Source organism: Geospiza fortis, unplaced genomic scaffold (assembly GCF_000277835.1).
Source record: "Geospiza fortis unplaced genomic scaffold, GeoFor_1.0 scaffold2, whole genome shotgun sequence".
Lineage (NCBI taxonomy): Eukaryota > Metazoa > Chordata > Aves > Passeriformes > Thraupidae > Geospiza > Geospiza fortis.
In genome coordinates, this window is record NW_005054366.1 from 3,168,957 (window position 1) to 3,179,509 (window position 10,553).

The following is a 10,553-nucleotide window of genomic DNA, read 5'->3' on the forward strand; positions in this document are numbered from 1 at the left end:
TACAAACTCCTCAGCTTCTCCAGGGGGTACAGCCCTGTCTGAGGAACCACAACCATGAGCACACCCAGCCTCCGTGGGGGCCAAGGGCACCAAGGAAGCCAACGAGGGAAGCCAACAATTCCTGCCTCAGGCCAGCCCAGAAGAGCTTACCCTTTCCAGGAAGAGCTGGAGGGAGCAGAGGCCCCCAGCTCAGAGGGGCAACACAGCACCAGGAACTCTCCCTGGGAACCCTGGTTTGCCAGCAGGGGTCAGAGACCTTCCCACATAAAACAGAATGACCAGAAGATCCCAACAGGCCTTGGTACAAACCCTGTTCTGTGAGCACGAGCACTGACAGCAAAAGGCCATTTTCACTCTTGGGGTGGTTGGCAAAGGATAAATCCATTGTTCAGATTGGAACATGATCCTGGCTCCGGGTAATGGCCAGGATAAATAATGAGAAGTGGCTAATTAACAATGCTGAGGTGAGCAGGCAGTGATTGGAACAGCACCAGGAGCCAGAGGAGCACCCACCTTCCCACATGGCTCCAGCCCAGCCTGGCACTGGGCAGGGAACCCACAGTGCCCCTTTGCCTACTGCCTGCCTGCCCCGAACAGAATTCCGAGTAGGAACCCGCCTTGGAAGTGCCACAGCTGCTCCCAGCCCTGCCTCAGTTTCCATGGCAACTTCCCCTCACCCCATTGCTTAATATCGTCCTTTTTCCATGGAACAGCAGATCCTGCTGCTTTTTCAAACAGCTCCTTATCCAACCGGACCATCCCACCCCCAGCACCACCGGGGGCTGTGCTCAGCACAGCAGGGCACCAGGGCAGGGTGGGACACGACCCTGCTGGGCTCCTGGCCAGGGAATGTGCTCACAGCTTCCCTGAGCCTGGGCAGCCCTGCCCATCCTCACCCCCAGCAGGGGCTGGGAGGGCACAGCCATGCTGGGGACACGTGTGGGACCCTCCTGCCCCTCAGCCCCTGCAGGAAAGGCTCAGTCCCACCCCAGAGCAGCCCTGGGACAGCATGGGGCCCACATCCCTGGCCACTGTGGCTTCCTGCAGTAACATCTGTGATTAAGACCTGGTGTTTTGCCTGCAAAGAGCAGCTATTCAGAGCCAAGTCATGCAATGCCTTTAAGAGATCCAAACCCCTCATTCCCTTGTTCAGCCTGGCCAGGACACTCACACGGCAGAGACTGATGCAAACACAAACACCAGAAACCACATTGAAATTAAAAAAGTTTATTTGCAGATCTGTAAAACAGCTCTGCCAAAGACCAACGTTTCCAAACACTACGAGATGAGAATGCATTTTCCTATCATTAGAATATAAAAAAAAGTCACAGTCCTTCAACTACCCCATGAAAAGCAGACGTTTATGAACCAAACACTGAACTTTCAACACCAAAATGTCACTGGGGTGAGTGAGACAGTCAATAGCACCGAGACAGGTGACACAGCCCTCGTGGTCTGTCATTACTATGGAATAAAGCGGGTTAGTGAGGCTGAGCCTCTGGGGAGAGCAGCCCTACGAGCACTGAGTCCAGACAATGACACACCAGAACACATTCCTTTACATCCCAGCGATGCACACACCAAGCCAGAAACGCCACGGAGCTCCCGGAGCTCCGAGCTTCCACTGTGGGACAAGAAATTCCACTGCAGAACAAGGAATCTTCCGGACTCACGCGGCAGCTGCACTTCACACACACAACTTTAATCACTCTATGTTTACAGGAGCTGTGCAGGAGCTGTGTGACGGGGAGGTGAAGGACAGGATGCAGAAGTGGGCAGTGTGCAGGATCCAAGCCTTGCTCCATGGATTACACCGCTTTCCGGTGGTACTCCGGAGGGGCCACCTCGTAGTCACTGGCGCTGAACAACGCAGAGGAATTCTTCGCTAAATATCTACAGAAACAACAAAAACATTACATTGCTTCTTGCCCAAATCCTCCGTTGTTCAGTGAATCTGAATGGCCAGACACACAACAGGGCTTGAGAAGCGCCAGTCAGTCGCACAGTGGCTGCTCCCATCAGCTCTGCCAAGCACTTACAGATCTGACAGCTCAGCCAAAAAATCCATTCCAAACGAGCTGCCAAGCACCTCTGGCTCCAGGTGAGCTCTGGCAGCTCAGGATGAACAGGATGAAGCTGTTGGTATTTGAGGTTCAGGCAGCTGCTGTACCAAGAATCGATCTGGAACGCTCTACTCAAAGGAGCAGGGACAGCTCAGGACACCAGGAAGCTCTGTCTGCACAAACAGGGACCCTCGAGGGCTGAGTGAAGGATGGCAAAACAAGGAATGGCCAAAGGTAAAAGTTGTGTGCCATTAATTCTCATGGAATGGGTTCAGGATTTCTGCTCACTGGGTTCACATTTCTACCTCTTCAGCACCTGCTTTTACCTCAGACTGCCCCAAAGGACCAGGGCTATCCCTGGGCAGGTTTTCCCTGGCTACCAGGCTGACTCCTGTCAAGCCCTGCTGCAGAGCTGTCCTGGATTTACTGAGGCTTTTCTTTCAGCTTCCAACAGCTCCTAATCATAGAATCACAGAATGATTTGGGTTGGAAGGGACCTTAAAGCTCACCTCATTTCACATTGAAGTGTTTTATTATTATCAGGATGTTTTCCTCTTGAACATCCCACGGCTACAGGGAACCATAGCACACTAAAGCCCTGGTGACAGTCTGTCCCAGAAATAACATTCCTAAAGTTCATCACTTTTTAAACATTTGCTCAATTGTTGTTGAGTAACTGTTGTGTAATTTAATAGCTTGCTGGAATTATCATCTGCTTTTTTTAGCAGCTATAAATAAATGTTGAAGGATTTATTTTGCAACAAGGAGCAGATGGGACAGGGTAGGAGTGCAGATTAACAGAACCAGAGAAGTGGAGTCTGAGAGGCTTCACTGCAGCCGTGGGGAAGATCCCACACACAGGCCCCAGTTACACAACAATTCACTGAAAAGGGGCAGCCTCACAGCAGCCTGAGCTCCCTGACTTCTCTCTTTCTTGCTGGAAGACCTCACAAGTACTCACTTTAAGAAGTCATGCAAGTAGTTCAAAAGCAAAGCCAGACTCTTCTCATCCAGGGGTGTGTAGGCCAGCATGGCTCCGATCCGCACTGCCCAAAGCAAGGACACTTGTCACAAACACTGCTTCAAGTCACTGTGTAAGTCCACAGCCTTACAGCAGCACAGGAAAGCAGCCCAGGAATCTATTCCAATATATACAATTTCACCCAAACCAACCAGACTTTAAAAATTAATTTCCATCCCAAACCCTGCAATGGCTCTGAGCCTTTTGGGTACACAGATAGGGAATGAACCCACCCTTAGGGAATGAACCCAGCCTTCAGAGCTGCCTGTCACAGGCTCGAGAGGGGGAAACAAGCACTTGACTCCCTCCCAGTGCTGTCCATCCCCCCCTGCCCAGGTGGCACTCACCAAAGAGCCTCAGGAGGTGTGGGGCCCCGTAGACCTGGGACATGGGGGCGTCGGGGTGATCGGCCAGGATCTCGGCGTACTGGGGCCTCTCGAACTTGTACAGCAGCTGGGTGCCCAGCATGACATTGAAATACTCCTTGATCCCAGCCACCACCTCGTTGACAGCGTATTCCCTGGGGACAGAGAGCTCTGCAAGGCCTGCTCCAAGGAACAAGGACTGCTCCAGGGCAAGGCTTGGCTTGGGGAGAACACTGAAATCGGGAGGGTCCTTCACAGGCATTCACATCTTGCAAGGAAATTTGTCTGGAGACCTTAAAATCTACAGCCACAGGGAGGGATGCAATCCCAGACCTCCCTGGAAAATGGGCTGTTCTGAACAGAGCCAGGATGTAGGCAAACCAAGAACAGCAGAGATGGACTTGGAGCAGCCCTTCTGAAGGCACAGGCAGCACTGGGGACCATTCAGCAGCTTCCTCTGTCACCCAAAGCTCATCCCAGCTCACACCGTGTTCAAAGGACAATGCTGAATTAATTGCACAGAGCAGGGGGACAATCCCCTAGTATTCAGGCACCTGCTCCCTCCTCCCAGGCCTCTCCTGCCAGATTCCTGCAGGCCTCCAACCTCACCCTGCCTGTACAGGACCTGGCAGTGACAGGAGCACAACCCTCACCCCGCCCTGCCAACAAATTTAGAACAGGCATCAGGACAATTACATCAGAGCAGGTTAAAACACCCTGACAAGTCAATAATCTGCTTCCTCTTGAATGGAAGAAAATTACTTCCCCTTTCTGTTCTCCCTTTCAAACAGGAAAGTCTCCTGCAGAGTAAACACACCTTGTTTTGCTCAGGGCTGATTGCTGGGGTAATTACAAACAATAATTGGCTTTGCCCATCTGAGTATTTACAAATCCTTGTGCACCTCCCTGGCCCCTGGCTCTGTGAGGGAGCCCTGGGGCACTGAGCTCACCCCACATGGCTTCTCTGGGAAGTTTCATCAGCTTCCTTCAGGAGAAGGCTTAGGGCAAGTGGGGAAGCAGAACTCATATCCAGAAAGCAGACGTGCAGTTTGGAATTACTCCCTCAGGATTTCTGAACACCACTATCACCTTGGGCTTGGAACAGGGCACTGGACGTGGGGCTGGGTCAGGTTTCACAGCCTTATTCCATTTTCCATGGAATCCAAGTCCAACAACAAGAGCCAAGGAGGTGTTTAGGGCTGGCAGTGAGCACTACTCACTTGTTATCAGTATTTCCTCGGGATTTTTTGTAGTTTGCATAATCCTCTAAAATGGAGTCCACGTTCTTCTTGGCAGGGAGGTAGAAGAGCTACAAATGCAAAACAGAATACAAGTTTGTCTCATTCTTGCAGACATTTACCTGGAAGCTGAACTGAAACCCTTTCTCACCAGGACATGTCTAGGATGAAATCAGCAGGTTAAGATGATACAGGTTGGGAAAGGAACTTCTCCAAGAGTTTAGCTGGGCATTAAAAGAACCCAACCAAGCTGGGCAGCCTGGGATAGTGGAAGGTGTCCCCCAGAGCTGGGCAGGATTTGTAGTACCTGTTTCTGCCTGGTGATCAAGTCCCAGTCATCCACCAGCCATGGCTTCAGCTCTTCGGGGATCTTCACCTTCACTTCAACTCTGTTCATAAACGTTTCCTCCTGGGAACAGCCAAGCCAGGCTAATTACTCTCAGGTACTAATTGGGAGCACAGTACCCTTCTGTTTTCTACCCAAAATCCCTGGGAGGGAATGGAAAATACTCACACTTTCAACAGTTGGATCCACCCGAGCCCTCTTCTTCCTGGGAGGCTGGGGAGTCTCACTGGTGCTGCTCCCCTCCCCAATGCCTGGAGCTGTGCACAGCACACACAGCAGCAGGAAAAACAGCAGGCAACATTTAGGGCAAGGATTTCAAAGTAAGGCTCAGATTTTTCTCAGGTCACCTTTGCTCCTGTTGGGGTTTTTTTGTGGTTGTTTTAAATATTACTTCTGTTCTGGGAGTCCCCCATTTGTGCCAGTTTAAACTGCTGCACTGGCACTTATCTGAGGGAGGTTCTGCACTAGAACCACAGCAGTCTGCCATATTTTGGGGGGAGAATTTTTGGACCCAGCAGCTCAGCTTTGCAGCTGTGTCATGTCTCCATCTCATTAAGAAAACCTAAGTCTGAGTTAGGAAATTATTTCAGCATATCAGCTTTGCTTTGCAATTGCAAGAGCTCAGAATCCTGACAGGCTGGAAGGAGTACATTTTGTACCAAGCAGAAAAGTGTGGACCTTCCCCTTCCTGAGCAGGGAGAGCCCCAGGAGCCCAGGAGGGACAGCACAAGGTGTCAGTGAATTATTGGGTAGGCTGAAGGTCTTATTTCAGCTACAAACCCTTCACTAGAGAGACCCACTCAGATGCGAAATAAAACACACTTACTTTTCTGCTTGTTCTTTTTTGTTTTCCTGCAAGAAGAACACAAATTAGTGCACATGTCAAGAGAGTGATACTTAAGGAAGCCACAGCAGAGAGCCAGAAAATGTTTCAAGCAGCAGGAGCAATCCTCAGGGGCCTGGGCAGTGTTTAGCTAAGGACACACAGAGGAAACACAAGCTACAACTTGGCTTCAGAGCTATGGTATCACGAGATTCCTCATGGAACAGGTCAGAATTCACCATTTCTGGGAAGCTTTATCCTTCCCAAGTGCTCTTGGAGGACTACATGAGGTTTGTGGCTGATTTATTTCAGACAGAATATGGCACAAGGAAACAGAAGTGCTGGGAATTCCCAGACAAATCTCACTAAACTGAATTAACTTCCAGTAAAAGATTGAAAAAACCCTCCAGCTTTACCAGTGCAGCAGCAGAGGGAAGATGCAGGAGCACTTTGTCTATTTACTACCCATTTTCAGCCAGTTTTAGCTGGAGTACCATGATTTATTCTCAGTTTGCTCCCTGCCAAGAGCAGCCTGGATCCACTGCTCAAAAACTGGGCACTGGGTGGATAAAACTCTACCAGGCCAACACTGATCCCTCAGAAATTCAGCACTCCCTCAATGACTCTTGTTTTCAGGCTCTGGACTGGGTTTATCAGGGCCAGGAAACAGGCAGAGCTCTGAGGAAGGGCTGGAGATAGGGAGAGTAAAGGGTTTGTTTAAAGGCAAAGCAGCTGAAATGAGGCTGAAACTGTGGGCAGGATAAAGCTCATCCCTCAGAGGGAGCAATTCCCAGGGTAAGTCACCAACACTGGGCTGGTGCATTGCAGAGAAAGGCTTTTCTTCCAAACCCAAAGCCAACAGGGAGCCCTTCACAGAATTAATTCACATGATAAAAATCAGGTTAACCATTAGAACAGAAGCAGAGTTTTTTAGAACTCCATTTAGGTAATTTACAACCAGATGTTATTCCCTAATTTGTTACTCAGTGCCATATCTTCCCTCCAGAACACTTGGTTACCCTTCCTATTTTTCAAGCACCCATTAACTCTGTTTCCTGAATTTTAGGCCCATGAAATGTAGAATAAACTCCTGGTAGCTGGAATTCAGCACATTTAACAGAGTCAGAAAGTGTTGCATAGGCAGCCATAAAGGCTGCTTTAACTACACATTTTTTTCTGCTACAGTTTCCAGTTACCAGAAGATGAGCAATTATTTCAAACCCAAACCTGCATTTCATACATATTTCTATTTGATCACAGATTGCTTTACAGCTTTTGGAACCAGTTGCTGCAGTTTGCAGAACAGTTACCCTGAAGAGACTCAAACAAAAGCACAGCACAAGGAGCAGGTTCTGAGCTCTCCCTTCCAATGCCAGCACTGCTGCCCAGGCCCCTGAAAACTCCTTGGTGCCGCTTTCATGGAGCTGCAGGAATCAGCCTCTAGAAGGATCCAGGGCTGAAAGCCTGGAGTCAGCTGGACACAGGAGTGTCCTTCCACTGCACCCAGCCCCACCACCAAGTGCAGGGCAGAGGAGCTGCACAGGGGCTTTCAACAGCCCCAAACAGGGCCCTGCTGGCTGCCACAGCACCCCAGGACAGCCACGGGCCCCCAGGGCCTGCCCAGAACCCAGGGAGAACCCAGGGGAGCTGAGGCCGCCCAGGGCCTGCCCAAAACCCAGGGGAGCCAAGGACACCCAGGGCCTGCTCAGAACCCAGGGGAGAACCTGGGGCAGAACCCAGGGGAGCTGAGGGCTCCTAAGGCCTGTGTAGAACCCAGGAGAGAGGAAAGGTGGTCCCCAGGACAGCTGAGGACACCCAGGGCCTGCCTAGAACCCAGGGGAGCCTCCCAGGGCCTGCCCAAAACCCAGGAGAGAACCCGAGGAGCTGATGGCTCCCAGGGCCTGCCCAGAAAGCAACAAAGAAACCAGGGAAGAACCCGGGAGAGAGGAAAGGTAGGCCCCAGGACAGTTGAGGGCTCCCAAGGCCTGCCCAGAACCCAACAACAAAAGCAGGGAAGAACCCAGGAGAGAGGCAAGGTGGGCCCAGGAGAGCTGAGGGCCCCCAGGGCCTGCCCAGCAGCCAGGGAAGGAGGAGGCGGCCCCGGGCTGGCAGCCCTGCGTGGCGGCTGCCCCAGGCCTCACTCACCGTGTGGAGATGGCCGGGGTCTCCAGGCAGCACACGGTGTGGGCTCCATCCCGCCGGAAAAACCTGGGGACAGGGCACACACAGCTCGTGGGCAGCCCCACACAGCCCAGCACCACTGAGCACTGCTGGGGACACGCTGTGCTTACACTAGTGCCACCACTGCCCCGTCAGCAGGGGAATACATCTCAGAATATAAACCACCTTTCCCTCAGATGCTCCAGGAGCGCCACAGAAGGTGCATTCTGAGCCCCGCAGAGGTGGACAGTGCGATCATTTAGAACAGTTGTGTGAACAGTTTCTCCCCCCCACTACCACCAGTACTTCATGTGTGTGCAATGAGCTCTGATGTACAAGGGAACAACCCCGAGGTTGGATTTTGGAAGTGTATTTTGGGGAGCATTACTCTGTAGTGCAATCAACACACACTCACAGCTGAGTCAAACTCACACCCACCACCAGCTCCCTCCCACCACTCACATGGGAGACACTCAGCTGGAACAGCCCCTTAAGCAGCCAAATCAGTGCTGGTCATCATTCAGACCTGCTTGAATTAGGTTTTAATGACACTTATCATTATCAGCTGCCTACGGAGTTGGGCTGGGTTTTGTCTGACCCAGGTGAGTGAGTGCTTCCTGTGCAGGCTGCTCCTGAGCTGGCAGGACTCAGCTGGAGCTCAGCCTGCAGCGCCTGGGCACAGGGGAGCACCCAGCCAGGAGATCCAGGGGGATCCAGCAGGTCCAGGGGGCCCCAGCAGATCCACTGGCTCCCCTTCCCCGGAGCAGGAGCCAGCTACAGCCCTGGCCAGGTTTTGGCCAGTCCCAAAGTGAAACTGCCCCAGCATGCAGAGCAAACCCCAACTCCCTGTCCCCAGCTGTGCTGCACTCCTCGAAGCCATGACTCACATCCCACGCCAAACCTGCCCCTGAGCGAGCCCTGCAGCCTGAGGCTGCTGCCAAATCCACTTCTGAAGAACTGGTGGCATTTCAGCAGCTTCCTTGTGACAGCCAGGATCACAAATGAAGTTAGGGATTCAAAACAGCCCATTAGTAAGGGCCATGTTCATCAGTAAGTGAAACCCTGCCCAAACTGAAGATGACAAATGAGCAGAGCTCGACTTATTGTCTGAAAATCTACCATAACATCTCTCCTGAATCACCAAAAGGATGGAGTGAAGGAAATCTGACAGTCACAGCTCAAATTAAGTTTTTCTAGTAGATGCCTGAGCTTGCTTCTGGTCTCTTAGGATGCAGATGCATTTTTAATTGTGTATGTATTGGTTTAGTTTTGTCAAAAGCAGCCAAAGAAAGGCTCTTTAAATGCAGTTTTGACAACTGCACCATGGCAGAAGGCAAGGCATTGTGAGGATTTTATTCCAAAGTGCTTGGGCAAGCTGGGAAATTCTATAGAGAAACTGATTTTACTGAGATGTACGGGACTTATGAGGAATCACCACTTTTTGAGTGTCAGGCCACCAACAATAGACTGGAAAAAAAGGCAGAGGGTGTCTGCTCAGCACCTCAATTCAACATTACCTGTGCACCTTCTAAAAGGCATTTTAAATGAAATACTTTAACAAAGGCCTTCTTGGTGCCATTAAACTGGTTTTGCACACGCTGTGCCACAAGAGATGGAGTTGAGCTGCAGAGCCATTAAAACTGATGAGCCAAAGTCTGGGAGGTGTTTTGGGCAGGGCTGGGGGGTGGGTTTTTATTTTTAAATAAAAAGAATCTTACACTTCAACATTCTTCTGCTGCAGACCAGAAGTCTTCTTGCCTGGAGCAGCTCCTCTCATCTTCCCCTCTGCATATTGTTCCCTTTAAACAGAGAGTATTCAGAAATAAGATTTTGGTGGAAAAAGAAGCTTCTTTGGTGTTGGTTTGAATCTCAGTAGCTTCCCCTGATAACTGTGGAGGGAAGCTCTGTTGAACAAGCATTCCCTGACAATCCCTCCTTCCCCTCTACTCACTGGTTGGCCTTCTGGAGTTCTTTTTGTTTCTGCAGGTTGGTATCCACGTATTTGAGCACTCTGCTTTCTGGAACCCATTCATCCCAGCTGGAAAAAGCCCAGAGAGAAATAAATCATCACTCAAAGCCCTCCCATGAGTGCCTTCTACACACAGTCAATTAAAAGCTTCACAGAATTTGGGACTAAACTCTGCTTTGTGTCAAGTCATGGACTGGCACAGCTCAAGGCCAAAGTCACCAAACGTTCCCCACGGGCTGGAGCTGGAATGATCTATCCAGGGAAGTGTAACCCTCTGGCATTTCCAGCTTCCCAAACTTCAGGGATGGGCAATTGAGGAGGGAGAGAACAGTCTTTAATTCAAAAGCAGCATCACAGGAAAAAAAATTACTCTATGCTTACAAAATTATGGGATGTCTGTAGCCATAGTATATTACTGAGAAAGTTTCCTTTATCTATTCCAACATTTTATAGGTTAACAAATTCAGCAATAGGATCTTACTGTAAGGAGAAGAGCTCTGATTTCTGTCTGTGAAGGGAACCAAGATGGCATGAATATTTGCAGAATCTGAACGATTTAAGAGAACAG

At 50.5% G+C, this 10,553-nt stretch overlaps 1 protein-coding gene across 1 annotated transcript in view; it reads right to left on the reverse strand.

Moving 5' to 3' along the window:
• Positions 1-1,211: 1,211 nt before the first annotated feature.
• Positions 1,212-10,553, reverse strand: part of MORF4L1 (mortality factor 4 like 1) — a 13,002-nt gene continuing 3,660 nt past the window's right edge. The window contains exons 3-12 of the mRNA XM_031059688.1: positions 9,968-10,054; positions 9,735-9,815; positions 8,002-8,064; positions 5,860-5,885; positions 5,202-5,290; positions 4,995-5,096; positions 4,670-4,758; positions 3,432-3,604; positions 3,025-3,109; positions 1,212-1,893 (exon numbers count right to left, since the gene is read on the reverse strand). Of these exons, the coding sequence (XP_030915548.1) occupies positions 1,809-1,893; positions 3,025-3,109; positions 3,432-3,604; positions 4,670-4,758; positions 4,995-5,096; positions 5,202-5,290; positions 5,860-5,885; positions 8,002-8,064; positions 9,735-9,793 (771 nt within the window). The 5' untranslated portion in view covers positions 9,794-9,815; positions 9,968-10,054 and the 3' untranslated portion in view covers positions 1,212-1,808. The remainder of the gene's footprint in view (positions 1,894-3,024; positions 3,110-3,431; positions 3,605-4,669; positions 4,759-4,994; positions 5,097-5,201; positions 5,291-5,859; positions 5,886-8,001; positions 8,065-9,734; positions 9,816-9,967; positions 10,055-10,553) is intronic.